The sequence below is a fragment of the Kwoniella botswanensis genome, chromosome 3, assembly GCF_036426115.1.
Source record: "Kwoniella botswanensis chromosome 3, complete sequence".
In the NCBI taxonomy this organism is placed as follows: Eukaryota; Fungi; Basidiomycota; class Tremellomycetes; order Tremellales; family Cryptococcaceae; genus Kwoniella; species Kwoniella botswanensis.
Window position 1 is genome coordinate 798,599 of NC_088601.1, and position 20,361 is coordinate 818,959.

Sequence of the window (20,361 nt, forward strand, 5' to 3'; positions counted from 1 at the left end):
GAGAGAAGAGGAGAAAAGTGGGGGAATCAAAATAAGTTGAGGCATAAAAGAAGTCGATCGAAGAGGGGAATCAGAAACCAAAGAATTTGGAATGAATTTGGAATGTGGGTAGGAGAAGGGGAAGGGGGGATAAAGAGATGACGTCGTGAAGCAAAGAGCAGTGTTTGAAACGTGTAAAGGTGAAAATCATTTCATTTGGTATGGTTTGGCATGATTTGGTTTCGGATGATTGTCATGATGAGATCATTGGATTTTTTTAGTTTTAGGCGATGATTATTGGCGAGGATCAACACACACACCATACCGCCGGACAGTGTCATCAAGAAGCGGTAGTAGCGACAATAAGCATAAGGTGAAACAGAGCCCCATGGGTCAGATGACATGTAAAGGGGTCATGGTGATCAATGCCAAGGATTGTCATCGTACGCAGCAAAGTCCAGATCGACCATGCAATTAACCAAACATCCAATCAAACAATTGCCAATTGAAGTAATTGAGATGGAAGAAGTTTCGAGAATCGTTGTTGAATTGAAGGGGGAGAGGTCAGTGCGGCGTAGCGGGTAGCGTCGTAATCGGATGGTAAGTATTGGTTGGATCCGGGTTGAAAGGTTGAAAGGAGGGTTCGAAACGTAGTGTGTATAGTGTAGTGATTGTCAGGTGATTAGAAGTAAGATGGGACGTCATAATGATGTATAGCGATGAGGATCGATTGTACGGAGCAAAGAAAGGATAGAAGAAAACAACATACATGAGCAAATGATCTTTACCTGTGCGAGAGAGAGAGAGAGTATGACGCAAAAGCGGAGGGTAGGGAAAACAAACTCACGAATCCATACTAGTTGGTTTATCAACGTTTATACCACTATGAGGAGGTTCTTCTATACCTCCATCTCCCAATGCCCTTGACGCTTCCAAATTGACAATTTGAGAAGTGTTCAAATTCCTTCTGCCCAATATCACATTGTTGGTGTATGCTGAAGGGAGCGCTCTAAGAGTTCGAGCGGATTGTCCGGTGGTAGAAGTGAATGGTCTGGCAGTGTTGGAGATAAGGGACGCGGAAGGACGACCTCGGAGAGGTAATGAACCTCTGAGGAGGGACGTTCTGAATGACATGGTCGTTATTGTTTATGGGTTTGTTGGTTATTCTAAAGTAGAATATAGGTGTCAGTAAATGTATTGGGCTGAGATATCTGACTCCATTCCAACAAGTGATAAGTGAGGGTTTATGAACTCACCTGGATCGTCCTTCAAATTGACTACTCGTGGGACAATCCGAGCGAATACGTTTATGATATAATTATCCAGTCAACGAAAATTTTCGATGATTAAACGGTGACGGACGAGCGTGTCAAGGACAGATATAGTGGGATGGATACACAGGATCAATCAGCTTGTTTGCCTATACTCGGACTGCACAAAAAAAACCTTCTCGGTACTTTCCCCATCCCCATGCCTAGTTGTTTGATGGTGAAGTAACGCCATCCATCAAAATCCTATCTCCCCCACCCCACTTTACGAGTACCCTACCATTGCAAAACACCACAAAACGGAGATCAACGTTTCAAGTGACTTACTTACCTTTGAATACGTGACTTCGACTGTTGTTAACACTTTGTTCTCTGTCTTGTAATCCTTCGATGCTTGGATTTACAGTTGGTTCGATTGTATGTGAATGCAAGCAAGATGTTATGATATAGATGGAAAAGAAGAAGAAGAAGAAAAAGAATCTTCTATTCTAGTTGTTTACTTTCCACTTGCCTTGCATACTGATACTCGTAGATCAAAAATGTCTGCGTGGAGCTTGTTACTATCTCTCATTCATTCGAAAATCTTAACTTGCATGATAAATCACCCAGTACAGGTAGGGGCGCGTCATACTCTTATTTTACCCTGAGTGTTATCTCTCTCACTTTGCAAGGACATCGTCTGGGGTGACGCAAATTCGGTTAAAATTAAATCCTTTGGCTGTAGAGTGGAGCTGAATGTTTTCTCATCAACTACTCGAACTCTACCGATCAATTGGGATCTGTACAGGTGATTCATGAGTAATCACAGCCTGTACCAAGGTACTGTACTATACATACTTCCGTCTAACCTCCGAGTCCGTTCAAACATATCTTAAAAACTTCGTATCTCCAAGATCCCAAGGCCTACCAAGAGGAATGTGGAGTCTGTTGTTGATATTGTGGGCGTAACAACTATCAACTGATTCAGTTCCGTTTGGAGCAGTACAATTCCATAACACCTGATCTTGTAACTTGACTAGACTGTGCCTCGTTCATCATCAAGCTGTTATGTGCAATGCTGAAAGCGTCTTGATTTAACCTTCAACGGCTGACTGCTGACTGATGTTATATTCAATATCAATATCGTTCACATGCATGTCTCATCCCCCCCCCCCCCCCTCCCTCTTTCCCAAGGCCAATCGCTATATATGTATATATATATAACACCATAATCATCATACGAAAGCACGTTCGTATACACACGCACATACAGAATACCAAATGACGTTAAGCATAACATATTAGATAGTCAAATTAGATTCAAACCGACAGTCTCGGTATTGATGATAGTGAGAAAGAGGAAAATAAGACTTACAGTATCACTTACCTTGACAATATCATAGCCTGTTGAGATTTACAGGTGATACCGGTGGATCTGTTGGTCTGCTTTAGTTTGATGGTGTAGTCTAAATGTGTTTTGAACAGATAGGCGAGGAATGTCGTTAGTCTTCGTATTTGTAGTGATTAAAAAATCAAGAGGAACCGTAAATGTAAATGAAAAAGTGATGATAAACAATTTAAAAGTGGTTTGATGAGTGGAAAAATAAGGTATGATATGCCGGATGATCAATTATAGAGTGCTGGAAGACCGGTTCGAATCGTAAGAGAATAGCTGTGCGTGCCAAGAAGCATGTAGAACAACGAAGTAAAGCCATGGAACCTCGAATGGCAAGACACTTCGAGTATTCTCGAGGTGCCAGCCAACCTAACGGGCCTATGCTGCTGAATCGCTCTACCATAGTGCATAATCAGCCACTCCGCTCGTCAAGTCAGCAACAGATCAAATTTCATACTCACCGTATCTGTTCTAGGTCTCTTACTTTCCAAATCGCTCTCCGACTCATCATCCTCATTATGTCTTTTGGCCGATATCGGTCCTCCCGTAGAACTGACAGTAGATGGAATATCAATTTCCGTAGTCTCAGTTTCCTCCGTCTCTTCAGTAGGCTCAAATTCAAGTTCGGGATTATGCGTCGAATCAGCTTCCAAAGTTCCCTCTTCATCATCGCTGCCATATGCGTCGTCCTCGCCATGAGAATCGAAAAATTCCAAATCGGCTTCTTCGAGATGACTTTCCAGCGGTGTGACAGGGACGGTATCAGGTCCATTATCAATTTTGGTATCTTCGTATGAAGCTATATGGGAATCACTCAGCGTCAGCGTCAGCCGTCAAAATGAGAAAAGAGAGAAGACTCACCATCCTCGTAATACCCTTCATCCGGTACGATACCAACTGCAGGAACTCCCTCAACAGGTGCAGGTAATTCTTCCCTCTCATCATCTTCGTTGACTCTGTCCACAAAGGCAGAAAACGACTCATCTTCTTCTGGTATAGCGTCTACCCGATGTTTGCCCAATACATCTTGTGCTATGGCTTTCGCACCATCCATACCAGAGGGGGTAAGACTAGATAATGCAGGTGTGGAGATCTCAGTTTCGCTAGAGATAGTGGTAGCTTGAGGTTGACTATCTTCTTCTTTCAAAGCCACTTCGTTCAAGGGGACGTCATCTATCGAATCGAATTTAGTATCTTGGGTACTACCTTCTACTACTGAAGGAGCAGCACTAGCATAGGGAGTAGGGAGGGCAGACGCATCGATCGAGGAAGGAGCTTCGATCGCTCTCTTCTCTCCTAAAGCCTCATGTTGGAGCTGCTGAAGTCGTTGTCCAGTCAAAATAGCTTGCCTTTCACGGAGTTTCTCCAATTCATCTTTAGGAACGGAAATAGGATGGGGTACAGTGGCGTCGTTCATCTCGTCTTGAGTATCTGTGTCTTTACTTCGCGCGAGGGATGACTCGTTCTGATCGACTGTATCAGCTAAATAGGCAACAGGTAAAGTTAGCCTTCAAAATCTGCTGTAAGAGAGTGAGGATGATCCGACTCAACTCACCACCATCGTTCCATTCATCACCCTCTTCAACGTCATCTTCCTTTTCTTCTTCGTCATACTGCTCTTCGTCCGCGTAATCGCCTTCTTCGCCAACGACCTCAGCTACACAAAGGATATACGTCAATGAGCTATGCCATGTTACGCCAAACACATCTACCTTCTCAAACTCACTTTCTCTCCTTTCAGCAAGCTCCTTTGCCTCCTGTTTAGGCAAGACCTCCTGCTGTTGCTGTTCCTCTTGTTCCTCTTGTTCTCCCTGTTCTCCTTCCTGTTCTTCTGCTTGTACTTGTTCTTCTTCCGCATCGTCAGCATCAGCATCAGCATCAGCATGGTGATGACCTTCAGATTTGTAATTGAGGTATCTTTTTCCAGCAGGGCCATCAAAATGTAATGCGTCAGTAGCTACATTTTTGAACAAGATATCAGCTTGTATACAATGGAGCGACTGCTAACTACTAAGCTGTACTCACGTTTCAATCTTGCAGCAGCCCAATTAGGATGCGCTCGTTCGAGATCTCGGGTGTTTACTTGTCCATCTACGGATTCCGCATATTGCGCTTTTACTAGAAGGTAATAGATAAGCCAAAAGCCATAAGCATCATGCCGTGGATTGGTTGGGTTGAGATTTACTCTATACAGAGTGCAGACTCACCATCACGTTGATCTCTTCTTCTGTCTCTCTCATCTTCCTTCTGTCTATATTGTTCTTCACCTTCGTCATCGCTATAAGCACCTTGTCTAGATTTGATCTCCTCTTCTTCAACGTATTCATCTTCGTCGTATTCCTCTACATACTCTTCAGCTGGCTTAGGTGATTTCCCAACTTTGTCTTCAGGTTTAGGTGATTGTCCAACTTCAACCTCGACCTCCTTACTACGTTCTTGAGACTGAATTTGAGCCGGTTCGGGCTCAACTGCTTCAGCACTCTCGCTCCTTTTTCGCATCGCTTCCAATTCAGTTTGGATGGCGTTAAACCTAGTAATAAACCTAGATTCTTCCCATGATAGATATAATTGTACAGGTTCAGGTAATCCACATCCATGATGAAGTAAGATCAGTTCGAGGAATGTTATAGATTGTAGATTCACATCATCCTATAAAATCATAAGAAACAATGTCAGCAGATGGTTCATTCACAAGGTGAAAGCTGTATTTCAAAGTGGTAAAAAGACCGAAAGACTTACCTCATTCATCTTTAGATCCATCTGTTTCTCGCAAATTACCAGAGCTCCATTCTTCGCCAAACCCTCTTTAGTACATTCTACCTTTATCGCATTCCACACATCCGATAGACTAGCCTCTGCCAATTCTGCCTGACGACCTTCCAACCATACAGGCAAGGTATCAGGATCATTCTCATACGTTTCGAATAAATATCTAGCTTGATCATTGGGCAAATGAAGGATAATAGGTGGAAGGGAATTAGCATCTATCTCATACTCCCCTTCTTCTACCTCCTCTTCCTCTTCGTAGTATTCCTCTCCAGGTGTTGGTTCACGAGATCCACCTCTAACGCTCTTGCTCGATTCTCCTACTTGTAAGGTAGAAGTGGACGGTTGAGGTTCTAGAACACTAGGTATAGGCATCTCGTTGACACTGTCCGTTTGTGGATCGATATTAGGATTATGTTGGATGATATCCAAAGCCTGTTCTGTAGTTGCCACTGGTTCAGGTTTAGGTGAAGGTACCTGATCTTTGATTTCCGAAGTCTCTGTTGTAGTAGAAGGTTTATTGAAAGGGTTAGACTCATCTATTGTGTTATCTTCTCCGTTTATGGTATTGATAAAAGGTTGTTCCTCTTCTTCTACTGGCGTCATCTCCGTTTCAGGTGCTGGGGGACTTTCCAAAGGTTTAGGTAAGATCGTCCTACTGTTCACCGAAGATGTATCAGGAAAGGGTGAGATGACAGGTCGACTCATGTCATCGTTGGTTGTACTAGAGTTAAAGGGGATAGGTGGAGTTTCGATGACTGCGGCAGGTTCGACATCGACTGGTTCAGGTTGAGCTTGTACGTTTATGATAGGTTCAATATTCTCTTCTTCCATGGCCACTTCATATTCCTCATCATCCTGGATCTCATCGCCCATCATCTCATCACCATCTGAATCCTCCATCATGCCATCTCCTTCTCCCACTGGGTAATCTTCTCCATCGACGCCTTCGCCACCGTGCGCTTGATCGAGATCCTCATCCATCCTTTCATCATCTGTTATCCTATCGCCGTCAACTTCCATAATTTTCAGGTTCGCTCTCTTGATCTCTCCGCTTGCTACTTGTATATTTGGTTGTGCTTCCAAGAGCTATTGGCTGGTAGAGCTATGATGCAGCTATCACTATAGTGTTATTTCAAAGTTATATCAAAAAGTGAGAAAGGAAAGGACTATCTGTTTTTAGGTGCATCCGGAAAAGAAGTAGTACGAAGCAGATGACCTCAACCGCGGGTGCACTCGAGTTTTCCTATCACTTCTCCAGAGTGGCAAGTGGCAGCGTACTCTTACCACTCACCAGACACTTGACGATCTATCTGACCGCAAATTGCCTTTGTATACATGGACACATGTCTGTTCATCAGTACTCCTAGTGTACCCTGTTGCGGGAAGGTGTGATATACAAGACCATCAAGCTGCATAGATTGCAGTCATTTCAAATTCTGGGTACGACATTTGATGTCGTTTCGCCTTGCTCTCCTTTACTCTGGTCATTCCCTTCAGCCCAAAAAGGAGAGAGCATGCTCGACCTGACCTACCGTGACAGTGTAAGACCTTTCGGATAACCTTCTGACTCTTACTCTATCCATATTTTGAAACTCCTATTTTTCTTGGATCCTTGACTTGAAATCACCAAGCCACCAACGGATCAGTGATTTATGATGGGTTCAGAGATCCTACCAGAGATCTTCATCCACATTGCCCATGTCCTGGTCGAGGAGCAGAAATTGGCTACTTTGCTTTCCCTATCTATGACCTCCAAGGGGATGTACGACCTTTTGGTTCCTGTTCTGTACAGAAAAATCCAAATCTCCAAACGCAATGCCGAAGGGGTATTCTGGGGTATACTACCAAACGCTAATGAGTTCGAAAGGACTACAAGCAGTGTATTCGGTAAGAAGATAGGTGGAGAGGTGAGAACCCAATGGAGTTTGTGGCCTGATATCGCTCTTTCGGATGATGAGGATGAGGACGATGACAAAAGTTACTCGCAATCGAAGAGATGTGGTGAGTAAGCTAACCTCATACCCCCGAAGTCTATCCCGAATGTGGTCCAGCACATGAAGACGACAAATAGGCTGTGAAATCATTGACCTGATCCTTCCAAATACACTCCATTAGACCATATTTACCCTAGCGCATCTACAAATCATAACAAGCTCTTCTACCTCCTTCAAACCCAACATCTAACCATCGATTCCCTCCCTTCCTTCGCTCTCTCATCTAATCTCCTCCATCTATTCCCCGCTAAGACACCCGATAAATTCATAAGGATCTTACCGAATCTCAAAATCTTACATCTTACTTCTCAATTCGTATACGAACTATCAAAATGGTTCAATCTACATACCACCAACCCTCGAAGAAAGAATTTAAGAAGACATCCTTTTTTACAATTCCTTTTACTTTCCATACCCAATCCTACCAAAATCATCATTGATTATCCTACTTTCACCTCCCAAACCAAAGAGATATTTATCGAAAAGCGATTCGGCTCGGCTGAAGTACTCAGACGGTGCGGGGTTAGCGAAGAGGCTCGTAAGAGGAGGATGGAGGTAGAATGGGATAGGTTTGTATTACATGATACTTCTCTTGGGTTGATACCTTTACCGTATTTTTATAAAGGGGCGGAATTGGTATTTAGGAACGTAAGTGGACAGAATATCCCTCCAATTCGATGTAAGGCTATAACAGTCATTTTCGCAAATACCGAATTTCAAGCCGAAGGAAACGGAAACGAAGACGGAGATGGAGATGGGATTAAGGGTGATCGGAGGATAGAACAGATCGTAGATCTGTTAGAACCGAGAAACAAGAACTTGATGATGGCGGCTCAACAAGTCAGAAATTGGAGATTTGTCAATGCCGAGATAGAAAACGATAAGAAAGTAGGAAAAGGGGTGAGGGTCAGGTTGAGAGAAAGCGACATTACAAGGGTATCGTTCTCGTCAAACTCGAATAGCTTGATAGATCTTGATGACACCCATGTACTGTAGAGAGACGGCTTCGAAGGATATGAAAACATGTATTATTTGCATCGTTGTAAAGTCATAAAGAGAGAGATTAGAAACGACAAAAGAAAAGGAAAGATATGCTCTACCATCCTCCACCTCGGTCTCTCTATTCCCAACATTCCACCTCGACACCCTCACGTGTCTCGACTGCTCCCGACGTCTGATCTATACCGCTATTTCTCTTAAGCATTACGCGCTTAGATCTACGAAAAAAATATGATTCAGCACACGGCTTTAGATGGAGAGGAAGTTCGCTCACATATTGACTCAACCATCTGAAACCTTCACCATAACCTTGTCGCATGACTACGGAACACATGAACACCTCGATTGGTCTGATATCTCTAAGAGGGACTTTTCCCTATAAGATCAAAGTGATCATAATCAGCACAGAAGTGGTGCAGTGCGAGGGTTGAAGCCAAGAATAAACATTGAGTACCCACTTTACCGGTAGTTTGGTAAAGACCAAGTTGCATTCTCAATTCCTCTTCTGATACAGCTCCGTAGGCATCAATCTTGTTACCGAGGATGAGGAAAGGGACTTGGGCGAGTGATTCGATTGATACTGTGGGGTAGATAGTGACATCAATGACCTTTCGTTCTTTCCTCTCCTAAGAATGACTGAATTACAGGTCCCCGTTGGGATGTACACGTATATCCCGAAGCTTCATTGGGGTGATTCGTGAGATGGATAAATGACAATCTCACTTACACAACGAATCCAATTCAGCTTTACTCTCAGCGAACCTCTCAGAGTCCGCACTATCCACCAAAAATACAATTCCATCTACTTCAGGGAAATAATCCCTCCATAATCGTCGGGCTTGCATGTGTCCACCCAAATCGTACGTTGTGAACTTGACGTTTCCTATAGCCAATTCTTCGGAAGCTATTCCACAGAAAGTCGTATCAGTGTGAATTACATATGTTGATGTGTGGGGCAGGAAGACGTACTAGGGTGAAGAGTTGGTTGAAGGGTGGCTAGTCGGTCATTCTTCAACATGTGAAGGAGTGTCTACATCGTCATATACCATAGTAAGCTACAATCCGGAGCATATGCAGAAAGCAGAAAGCAACTTACAGTCTTTCCTGCATTATCGAGACCGAGGAACAAGAGTTTGGCACCTGAATGATCGACGGAAGATCAGTACAATCCATCTAACATGTCCCGAATTTGCCGCTCGTCAAACGTACTCTTATTCATGAGACCTATGTAAACGTAATGACGTTAGCTTGGTAATTGGAGCCTAGGGTCCACAAAGTAGCTCACCTAACGAGGAAAGTACATCCCAGAACCAGTTCTATGATCGCAAGGAAAGTCAGCACCTATTCGCGTCGTGTTGCACCCTCCTATCCGTGTGGAATCCAATGGCATTCCATATCATATCACATCTACTGCATCCTTATTGCTCATTTCTTTCGACATCCTTCTGTCCTCCTTCGCCAGATTGCTAACGCATGTCACTTCTCACTCACAAGGATGAACATGTTGAGGATAAGTAATGAGAAGTGTGGGTTATTCGGATGACGAAGGAAGGTTGGATATGGACTGGGGGTCTATCGGGTTCTGTTGGATGTTTTTGTGACCGTCCTTCAAGGAATGACGACAAAGATAGTAATCGTGGTCGAGATAGACTGGTCGAGGAAGTTATGATAGTTGATGTTGAACATACAACCATTCCCATCACTCTCACTTTCTCAGCTTTATCGTCATCACTCTCCATCCTCACCCAGACAGCGGCGTTAGCCACCTATCCACCCATACAAAATGTGAAATGCCGTTGGTGGCATTTTTCAGCTGGTGTGGGGCACCGTGCGATCAAGCTTCTTTCCGATCTATCCGGGTGTCTGATGTCGACTGAATACTGAAGAATGTTGGTCGACTCGTATCCTTGTACACCAAAGAGTGACTTCCCATCTTCATTCCCCTTTTGAAACGGTTCTTCTTGGAAGGCACCCGAGTCATATCCACAAGATATAGCTCTACCGCCCATGAACTAGTATATAAACACACATATACCCCCACTTCTGTCTCCATTTCTCATCCACTTCCACATCATCTCCTTCTCCTTCGATCGATATTACCATGTCCCTCCCATCACCTTTCCCTTCTCAGCTCGAGCTCAAGAAACCTGTTTGCGTCTTGTGAGTACATTCTCCATCTCATGTCCCCTTCTTACTCGACCATATAACTGACCGGCTCTTCAGCTGCGGTTCTTCCCCCGGTAAACTACCGTTGTTCACCAATGCATCAGCTGCCGTCGGACAGGCACTCGCCAAAGCTAACATACCGCTAGTGTATGGTGGTGGTAGACGAGGTATCATGGGTAGGCTCCTCTTCTGATCTTCTTTTTCCGTGTGTAGCGGGTCTGACTTTCATCGCTTGATGCCAGGTGTCGTCTCTCAATCATGTCTCAAAGCAGGAGGTTACGTCCACGGTATCGTACCTCGAGCTTTGACCGAACGAGCTTCCGAGCATACTCCTGCTCCTGGGTCCGAGAGCAAGGGCAACGGCAAGAGCAAAGAAGGTCAAGGTGAAGATGTCTTATCCGAATCCGATAATTATGGTGAGAAATTCACTACGAACGTAGTAGGAAGTATGCACGAGGTACGTCAACTCCTACTGTCACTATGGTCACAACAATTCAAATCTCTGACAGACTGGCTGACTTCATGGCATGATGTTAATAGAGGAAATTAAAAATGGCCAAGATCTCTCAAGGTGGATTTATCGTACTTCCAGGTGGATATGGGACTTTTGAAGAAGCTTTGGAGATGATTACATGGAATCAACTGGGTATTCACAGATTACCTATATTAATTCTCAACAGTGAGTGTTTGCTTAAACACTTCCACTTTATGATCGAAGAACATCCCTCACGCTCCGCATTTCCCAACTCTCCCTTCCCCAGTCAGATTCTACTCTGCGTGCGCTGGTACCAATGCTGACTTATGGAATTTCAGTTGGCAATTTCTATACCCATCTATACAACCAATTCATCTCATCTGTCGAAGCGGGTTTCATAGCCCCCTCCAACTTATCCCTACTGAAACTTGTCAATCTCGAAGGTGGCGAAGATGCCAATACCGACGAAAGCCGAGCTGAAGAATGGGGTCAGGCCGCCATCAAAGCATTAGACGAATGGGATCTGGCTGTGAGTAGACTTATTTCACCTTGATAAACCATCTTTTCGAACAAGTCGAGCTGATTATCGTGCTCAGGAAGGGACAGGATATGGGCTGGATTGGGAATTGAAGGAGAAACGTGCAGGAGGAAATAATGTGAATTTAGATGCCGAATCCGTATGAGCTCTTCTCATCTGATCAGTCACTTACCACTTGTATAAAATCATGCATTGACCATTTCATCGTTTCATACCTTTACCTTGGTACAGTCAGCAACGGCCATGATCGAACCGTCATCATCATCATCCCAAGTGAAAATGAAATCACCCGAAGCGATATTCACGACACTTCGATATACCTCATCCTCATCGTCTGCGAACCTACCGGTGAAAAAAGAATCACTTCCCTTGTTGGACCTGCATTTCGAAAGGTTACGAGAGGCCTTTGATCATTTCTCAGAGAGGGATGGGAAGGACAGATGGGGTGATTGGCCGAGCGAAGAACGTATATGGGAGGAATTGAAGGAAGTACTTGAGCAGAGTCGGCCAGGTGATTATAGGGTGAGTTTGATTTGTCTCTATAATGTTACAATACGAGCTCACCAATGAGATGGACTGATAGGTCAGGATTGTCATACATCCCGGCAGTGAAATAGAAGTACATTGTGTACCCGCACCTAAAGATGCTGGTGAGTGGTGTTTGCGCATGCGAATCAGCGCAACATGATATGATTTATGTAGAGATCATTGCAGTAGTCAATGACCTCATATATCCATGTTTTGTGTGGCTGATATTATATTCTACCATTCAACGCAGGTCCATTCACCCTTCTTCCATCTCTCACTCGTCAAAATAACAGAAGGCCAGTAATCCTTGATCCTCAAGACACCTCCATTAATTCTGACCCAACCGAGGAGACCGATTTGAGATTGTACAAAACGGTGAATAGAGAGATATACGATGAAGCGTATGAAAGGGGACAAAGTGAGTTCTACGACTTTTGATTATTAAGGTATATCCTTCCGATTTGATCAGATTGGATGGATCAATCATTAAATAACATTCTCTGTGCTGAGTAATATCTTGACTAGTAGCAAATACGACTGACACTTCCCATAATGAAGTACTACTTCATACTTCAACTGAAATACTCGAAACGACCACTTCTAACACTGCTATCCTCCTTCCCAACTCGCATTCGCCTAAATGGATTACACCTGTGTTATCCAAAGACACGCCATTCCTTAACGGAGTGATGAGGAGGTATCTCCTCTTTCAGGGGGTGATAGAAGAGGGTCAAGTGACTATCGATATGCTCAATGAGGTGAGGGAAGCGGGAAAGGGAGGTAGGATAATTGGATTCAATGGTTTGAGGTAAGTCAAGTATAAAGTTGTTGGAAATGCGCTGATGATGTTTGCTATGGATAATAGGGGTGTATGGGAAGGTGAATTGATGTAACAAGGTGATCGAGTTATAGTTAATTGATAGGTCACTCTTACTTCTTTTGTACTTCCTATACATTTGACCATTACAGCAATGTATGTTATATATCATCCAGTAAATTTACTTTTATATCATATCAGAAAACATGCATTGCGTTGCATCTTGGTATTGTAGATTGTAAATTGTGGTCTGAATTGAATGATACGAAAATAATACAACAGAAAACTATCCCCCCCCCCAAAAAAAAAAAAAAAAAACGATGAAAACCTAATCAAGTAATGAAGAGAAGCATGTACAGTGCACAAAAAGGAATATCCAAAATCAACGAATAGAATAGGGGAATAAATAGAAAATACAACAAAGTCGAGAATCGTATAAAATCAATGATAATGAAAATGAACAAAAAAATTGTTGTACGATCATGATTATAATTATAGAAGAAAGTGTATATATGCAAAGAAAATAAATCGAGATTACCAACCATGTAATCTATAACTAGTATCAGTCGTATCTCTCCTCCTTGCCAATTCCCTCCTTCTTTCCCTCTCTCTATGCAAATCATCACCTTCCGTCGACCTTCTCATCATAGCTGGCGCTTCCATATTCATACTCGAAGGTGATTCGCTTCTTTGACTCCCGGGATCAATCGTAGTGAAATTGGTCGTACTGGAATTCCTACTCTGCGAAAAATTCGATTGTACTTGTGATTGTGATTTGGGTGGAGGTTGAAGAGGAGGAGGAGGTTGGGCGGTCGTAGCTCTCGTCAGGGGTCTAAGGAAATTACCACCACCCAGTATATTAGGAGTGGTACGTCGTCTACTGCCTTCGAGGGTAGGTGGTGGTGGTGGAGGCATAGAAGTTTGAGAAGTTGATGGTGGAGGAGGGGGTAGGGTAGTTATCGCTCCGGTATGTGAAGAAGGTTGAGAAGTGTTAGGACTGGCTCGAGCAGGATGCGAGGAAGTCCTTTCCATCGTTTCTCCTCCTCCTCCACCACGTGAATACTGAGTGAGGTTGATAGCTGATCTGTGAGTGGGTAATTTGGAGGTATGCGTTGACGGCGGTGGTCTCACTAGACCAAGGGCTCGTGTGCCACCACCCGAGGACTTCTCTCGTTCAAGTACGACATCTACAATGGAGTACAAAAATCAGATACAATCTCCTGATCATCTCGAGAATAAAACGTGACTATTAACTCACTTCGACGAAGAGATTCACTCATCTCTGCCATGATAATGTTCCTTCTCCTAGTAGTAGGCGTCATCGGCTGAACATATCCAAATTCATTCACTCGCGGTCCAGCAGGTAAAGCTTGCGTCAAAGGTTGCTGTTGCTGTTGCTGTTGGGCATTGGAGTTTGTAGATTGGTTGGGTGATTGCGAATGAGCTTGAGCTTTGCTTTGCACTTGATTTTGCGTCTTGGCATCTCGTTTAGCAGCGAGAGCAGCAAGCTTCTGTTTCGTCTGAGTAGTATTGAGGTAATCGGCGTCGGCGTCACTCTCCTCGTCGCAGGAAGATTCCAACTCCACCGATGCTTTTGCCTTCTGTAAGTGAGAATAAATGATTAGCAATAAATAACCAATGGAGATTCGGCTCGCTCACCTCTTGACTATTCTTCTGAGCCTTCTTAACCTTGGCAGGATTCAGAGCGTGCGGGGGGATCGTCACGCTGACTCCAGTCTGTACAGGCATCGCTACTACCGATTTACTCCGCAATAACGCAGGTCCAGGAGCAGGCGAGGATGCCAAAGAAGGCAATTGACCGTGGGTAGGTGAAGGCCGTATGGAATGTCCATCAGTGGCAGTTTGCTATTTCAAGATATGAGCCGAATCAGCGATCGTTCTAGCAGAGGTCGAGTACAATGGTTCATAGGACTCACAAGGTTTACCATACTTGCACCTCTCTGCAGAGCCGAAGCCAACAATCCCTGGTTATGTCTACTGCCAAATATCTGTTGTTTGGCGAACATCTCTCTTTGCCTTTGAGCTTCCAATTCAGCTTCGATCTTTGCTCTTTCAGCTGCAGCTTTCTGTCGTTCTTTCTTTGACATTTTCGTAAGCGGTGTAGGCGCAGGTGGTGGTGGAGCATCTTTCTCTTTTCCAGAATGTCCCTGAGAAGACCTTCTATTACCTGACTTTGACGTTAACAAAGTCAACAGATCTTGACCATGGTGATCATCCGAAGTGGTTCTACCCATCTTGGGTGCCGCTGTTATTCGAGAGTGAGATTTCGATGAAGAAGTCCTCCTATTCAAGGATGGTTTTTGTTGCTGATTATTATTCACTTTATGTTGCTCCTTCTCAGAAACTTCACTAGTATCCTGATGAGGAGCTTTATCTTTATCGATCTTTTCGACTTTTGGTGAATCCTCTTCATCACTCCAATTTCCATCTTCATCATCATCTTCACCCATATCTTCCTCTTCATCTTCCCAACCACTCCCTTCGTTGTCCTTATTATCATTCTCGGCAGCAGCGGTCATAGCGGAGTGCTGCTCTGCCATTCTTCTTTTCTCGGCATGATACTTTCCTCTCATCGTAGATAAGGATACATGTCGTTTCTGGTGGCCATGTGCATGTCCATGTGGATGGGGTTGACCGTGGGCATGATTGTTACTATGATTATTGATTTCTGGTAATTTGCTTTTCCCACTTGACGAGTCTCCGGAACTCCTTCGTCGACCATGTTTCGGACTAGGTAACAGAGTCGAAGGCAAACTGGGACCAGCTCCATTATTGTTGAGATTATTGTTCTTCATGGTGGTGGGGACGGTTGGAGAGTGGTGAGAGGGATGTGAAGAATCTGATCCACTACCTTTACTAGGTGAAGATTGTACGAAGAATTTACTATTCTTCTTCTTTGGTGAGTTCAATTTGGAACTTCGACGGGGTGTACCAATAGGTGTAGAGCTAGAAGCTATTCTGACGTATCTCTCTGTCTCTCTCTCCTTCTCTACTGGCGTACTAGCTATGGTAGCTCTCTCTTCACCTATAACATCTTCTTTCAACGCAGGGGGTACGGTGGTGGTAGAGTGCAGAAGACCCGAAGTAGACATAGATCCACCCAGACTACCAACTCTACTTGGTACAGGTGTAGGTTCGACTAACCTAATTTCTACATTGGCAATAGGTGTATCCGGTACAGATATCGTAGGTGGTGGGGGAGGTGGATGGATAGGTAATGAATATGAATGCTTCTTGGCATCTTCAATCCAATCTTTGAAATTGTTTTCATCCTTCTCCAATAACAATTTCAACGCTCCTCCGAAAGTCAACCTTTCTGCGCTCCTAGTGCGATGCAGGAAAGGAACGTTTGAACTATTTTCGATGGGTGTATGGATTGATGCAGATGAGGCAGAGGTAGCTTGAGATGACATCGATAATCTCCTGGTGGTTTCTTGGATGTTACGTCTAGGTTGTCCCCAATGTCTGGAACAGTTTCGTATCAGCTGATTGTTCTTCGATCAAAGACATGTGACCGTTGATCAAGAGACAAACGCTCACCTCCATGCAAGATTTTCCAACCTTTCGCCATCCTTGACTAAATCAGCTGCTCTCGTGATAACTAACATGACCAGCAATGCCAGTTCAGTCATTATACTCCCACTGGGGGTTCAGGAGAGGGAGAAAAGAATATCTCACCATTCCAGATCTCTCCAGCATTGTTATCGTCTCCCGGTTCCCCTACTGCCAATTCGTCGCCTAAAGCCAGAGCGGGAGGAGCCAAAGAGAGGAGCGGCACGGAAGGTTTGTTAGATCGGATGGAAGTCCCAGACGGTGAAGGTAAAGGTGCGTCCATCTTGGACAGGATTTGACAGACTCCACCAAGCAAAAGTTATATACTGAGTTGTTGAGAAGTAGAATGATGTGTTGTGCTGTTGTTTTATCTGATGGGATCGGGCGGAAGGTAAGACTACAACTGATGATGTTCAAACATCATTGTAAATCAAAATAAACAAATCGAATCAAGACGATAGACAGATAACAGTCAAAAGAAGGATCGGGTGGGGAGAATCCAGAAGAGATACCGCCGGTAACGATGCTCTTTGGATTTTAGCGTTGAGCCTATTCTTCTGTCCTATTATAAAATGATATCCGATCAAATTATATATCTGTATTTGTTTCTTCACAACCTTGTGGGGAGTGGGGAGAGGGGTAGGAAAAAGAAGAAGAGTTATGGTCGATGTCGTTTCGTGTTATAGGGGTATGTATTTGATTTGATCTGGTGAGGGAGTAGAGGAGGAGTGCGGAGTGAAGAGTGGATGGCGAAAGTCCAGATTTCTTGATTGTATCTACCTAAAGGACCTGTTGATGTTGGAGACGAGTGTGTGATCCCGTGGGGTGTTGTACGGGGTTCTTACACTGTAAAGGGAGTGATGGACACCTGAACCGGGTGAAAGTGGGGGTCGAAGGACGGTGCTGTAGTGTTGTGTTTTGATGATCACAATCACAATATGTGGTTTGATGAATGGTAACAATGCACAATGCGTGGTTCGGACGTCTTGATGTTGGAATATTACGTTTCGCGCTATGAGTATATCCCAATTCAACGAGTTGGATGCTTGTCAGATATGTTGTTGCTTGAATGTATACAGTATTGCAAGTGAGTTGAACGGTGGTGGATTGTCGTTCAATCAAATTTGATGTTTTTCTTTCGATACGCGATTTGCAGTGTATGCAGTGTATGCCAGTGTATGCGAAGTAGGTTGTACCTCCAAGTTGACGGGTAATACGGTTATTCCATTTACCACATTACAAACCTAGTCTAAATTTTGTAATGGTTACCATTGCCGCCTTTGGCACTTGCCCCACATACTGCAGTCAAACAGGTGAAATCGGCCGGTCGGATGATCGGACAATGAGAAAAGGGTCGGTCCGGAATTACTCCATGACTCGCCATCCATCGCAATACCGTATTCTATATATGCACATGACTTTGCGGATCTTTCTACTTTTGGTATAGCGATGCATCTTCATTAGCTTAGGCTGTAACTCAAAGGATACTTGGAGTGCTTGGGGCATCTATGGAGCCGAACGATGAAACAGCTATGATGCACGATGACATCTGAGATCTGCATTCACTAACATGGTAATCAACGGTATCCCGACGTACAGTAGCTGTGTTGGAGTGAAGTCAAGTAAAGCTTGCCGTCAGAAGGTTGCATTAGCAACAATCTTCTACTTCGTATCAAGGAGAAGTGGCAGTTCTGACGAACACGTTTCATGTATGTCACTTGTAAGACGATATGAAGTTGCATATCATATTACTGCAGTGTTACTTTCGACGTCGATGAATCCCCTCTCCCTTTTCTATAACCATACCCATCCAGGATCTCACCGATAATCCAGATATTAACTCCGAACAGACCCAATCCTGCCGCCCAGACCCATAAAAACACCTGTCCAGCCAAGAACTCCAATCGATATGCCATAGATAACCAGATCGCCTGACCTATCACCCAAAGAGCTATCAAGATGATGGTTTTTGTTCGGGTCATGTCGAGTTGAGGGATGATCAGTGGTAGAAAGGGGATAAACCACATGAAATACTATAATAGGGTGTTAGCTTATGATATGAGTAAATGCGGAAACTGATGACTGCTTCAGCGTCCAGAGGGACTATAAGGAAGGGATACGAATGGGTAATCTATACTATACTGACAATACCAGAATATATGAGAAAGACTGCTTACTCACCTGGGAGGTACACACTTTATTAAACACCACAAAGACAGTAGTCTGAACGAACATTGTGAATTCAATGGAAGTCGCTGTCCCCAAGGCCAATCCACTGAACAGAACCAGTGTATTCTGAGGTAAGAACGAGGTTAAAGGGTGTCTAAGTATCTTCTGGATCGCGTCCGTGCCAGGTATGGTCATCATCATGGATGTTGGGGGTTTGGCCGAAGGGAATAAAGACAGGTAAATAGGATAAAAGTAAGGCGAGAAGTTATGTCGGTGGTCTAATCTTGTGAGATGGTATAGGTATGTATGGTGGAGGAATGGTTCACCCCAGCTATCGATATATTATAGATAAGATCAGTAAAGTGTATATCAATGGAAGAGTAGTTTTAGGCCTAACCAAGGTGTAGACCACGGAGCTGATAGTGACAGAGTTGAGAGTAGAGACATCAACTCACATTGACCATAAAAACCCATTTGCCACCAAAACAGTCAAAGCACATACGATCCCAAATTCCCATACCCTCTTTCCAAACCATCCATATCTTCGGATAACAGCTAAATAAGCCCATATGGCCGGAACGTAAATGACAGGATAGATCTTCCAACTAACAGAGACTCCTAACCATATTGCACCCCTCTTTATATTCCCATTCTTAAGGTGATACAAGGTGAGGACCACAAATAGACAAATAAGCGATTCGGGTGATCCCCTCGTATTGATATTCAAAATGAAAGGATTTAATGTCCATACACCGTGAATTAACCAGAACGACCCTTCTTCACTTAAGATCACGAGTAGATGCGATATTGCCAAAGAAGCCAGAACCAAGATCGATTTGCCTAGTAAGGGATGAATGAGGGTTGGTGAAATTAGGAGAGGTAGAAGAGGGGTATATCGGAAGGTGGATCGTTCGTATGGACTACGAGAAATGAGCATGATATTTACATGTCTATAAAGCCCAGTAATGTATGTGGTATAGCAAGGAAGTATCCTACTCACTCTCCTATCCTCAAGCTCAGCTGCCTCACCACCCATCCGGCCGCTATATTGCCTTCTCCCTCGTTAGGACTAAAGATCAATCTCGTCCCATCACTGATGACTCGCCAATCCACATCGGTATATTTCAACCCACCATATCGTTCAGGATGCGAATCCACATGCTGTGCGTAGATCAGTAAGCCTAGCTGAATGATCGCCGAGAGGAGTATCACGAGTGAATGAGAGGTGGAACTCCACCGCTGGGACGATGAGATATTCTTGACAGGGGTCATGATGAGGCGACCTCATCATACATCTGTATCCTTTTGGTTGTCTTGTGTTGTTAACATGACTTGGTCTTCGCTTGGGATGAAGACACCAAAGTCAAAAGTGAAATTGTGGAGACCCCATCTGTCCCCCTCGTTCTGGTGTGTCATGCCACTTTCGGTAATATCCACAGCACCAACTTTAGTGCACCCCTTATTGCATTGACGCGTTTCATGTGATCGGACCCTTTCTATGGTGGGTGGGTGGTCGGTCCGTGCGTGACTTTCTTTTGCAGATCGAGCGCCAAGGAAAACGAAGGTGTTTTATGTAAATAAGCAAATTATTCAACTACCCTTGCCCTTGTTCTTGTTGATGATGGATGATGGATGTTTATATCACCTTGGCAACCACAACATGACAGGGCAGGCGGTGTTTCATCAACAACAAACGTCATAACAATCGAGG

General features: G+C 44.0%; 8 protein-coding genes across 8 annotated transcripts; 3 read left to right on the forward strand and 5 right to left on the reverse strand.

Moving 5' to 3' along the window:
• Positions 1 to 822: 822 nt before the first annotated feature.
• Positions 823 to 1,113, reverse strand: L199_008186 (uncharacterized protein; the record flags this gene model as incomplete). The annotated part of the gene is made up of 1 exon (XM_064893868.1): positions 823 to 1,113. The coding sequence occupies one exon, from the start codon at positions 1,111 to 1,113 to the stop codon at positions 823 to 825; it is 291 nt and encodes a 96-aa protein (XP_064749940.1).
• A 1,937-nt stretch (positions 1,114 to 3,050) lies between these two features.
• L199_008187 (uncharacterized protein) lies at positions 3,051 to 6,411 on the reverse strand (the record flags this gene model as incomplete). The annotated part of the gene is made up of 7 exons (XM_064893869.1): positions 3,051 to 3,421; positions 3,484 to 4,104; positions 4,178 to 4,279; positions 4,349 to 4,579; positions 4,648 to 4,740; positions 4,830 to 5,271; positions 5,362 to 6,411. 7 exons carry the CDS (start codon positions 6,409 to 6,411, stop codon positions 3,051 to 3,053), a joined length of 2,910 nt encoding a protein of 969 aa, XP_064749941.1.
• A 635-nt stretch (positions 6,412 to 7,046) lies between these two features.
• Positions 7,047 to 8,381, forward strand: L199_008188 (uncharacterized protein; the record flags this gene model as incomplete). The annotated part of the gene is made up of 2 exons (XM_064893870.1): positions 7,047 to 7,392; positions 7,507 to 8,381. The coding sequence occupies 2 exons, from the start codon at positions 7,047 to 7,049 to the stop codon at positions 8,379 to 8,381; spliced, it is 1,221 nt and encodes a 406-aa protein (XP_064749942.1).
• A 239-nt stretch (positions 8,382 to 8,620) lies between these two features.
• L199_008189 (small COPII coat GTPase) lies at positions 8,621 to 9,887 on the reverse strand (the record flags this gene model as incomplete). The annotated part of the gene is made up of 9 exons (XM_064893871.1): positions 8,621 to 8,631; positions 8,688 to 8,760; positions 8,843 to 8,964; positions 9,112 to 9,288; positions 9,354 to 9,414; positions 9,481 to 9,524; positions 9,594 to 9,608; positions 9,670 to 9,700; positions 9,876 to 9,887. 9 exons carry the CDS (start codon positions 9,885 to 9,887, stop codon positions 8,621 to 8,623), a joined length of 546 nt encoding a protein of 181 aa, XP_064749943.1.
• A 598-nt stretch (positions 9,888 to 10,485) lies between these two features.
• On the forward strand, positions 10,486 to 11,708 carry L199_008190 (uncharacterized protein; the record flags this gene model as incomplete). Its single annotated transcript, XM_064893872.1, has 6 exons — positions 10,486 to 10,544; positions 10,608 to 10,726; positions 10,793 to 11,007; positions 11,091 to 11,229; positions 11,364 to 11,554; positions 11,622 to 11,708. 6 exons carry the CDS (start codon positions 10,486 to 10,488, stop codon positions 11,706 to 11,708), a joined length of 810 nt encoding a protein of 269 aa, XP_064749944.1.
• A 98-nt stretch (positions 11,709 to 11,806) lies between these two features.
• L199_008191 (uncharacterized protein) lies at positions 11,807 to 12,984 on the forward strand (the record flags this gene model as incomplete). The annotated part of the gene is made up of 5 exons (XM_064893873.1): positions 11,807 to 12,085; positions 12,147 to 12,213; positions 12,342 to 12,509; positions 12,620 to 12,899; positions 12,957 to 12,984. The coding sequence occupies 5 exons, from the start codon at positions 11,807 to 11,809 to the stop codon at positions 12,982 to 12,984; spliced, it is 822 nt and encodes a 273-aa protein (XP_064749945.1).
• Positions 12,985 to 13,442: 458 nt separating this feature from the next.
• Positions 13,443 to 16,764, reverse strand: L199_008192 (uncharacterized protein; the record flags this gene model as incomplete). Its single annotated transcript, XM_064893874.1, has 6 exons — positions 13,443 to 14,095; positions 14,167 to 14,509; positions 14,568 to 14,774; positions 14,846 to 16,394; positions 16,470 to 16,530; positions 16,608 to 16,764. The coding sequence occupies 6 exons, from the start codon at positions 16,762 to 16,764 to the stop codon at positions 13,443 to 13,445; spliced, it is 2,970 nt and encodes a 989-aa protein (XP_064749946.1).
• A 1,465-nt stretch (positions 16,765 to 18,229) lies between these two features.
• Positions 18,230 to 19,922, reverse strand: L199_008193 (uncharacterized protein; the record flags this gene model as incomplete). Its single annotated transcript, XM_064893875.1, has 4 exons — positions 18,230 to 18,514; positions 18,663 to 18,981; positions 19,106 to 19,570; positions 19,651 to 19,922. The coding sequence occupies 4 exons, from the start codon at positions 19,920 to 19,922 to the stop codon at positions 18,230 to 18,232; spliced, it is 1,341 nt and encodes a 446-aa protein (XP_064749947.1).
• Positions 19,923 to 20,361: the final 439 nt, after the last annotated feature.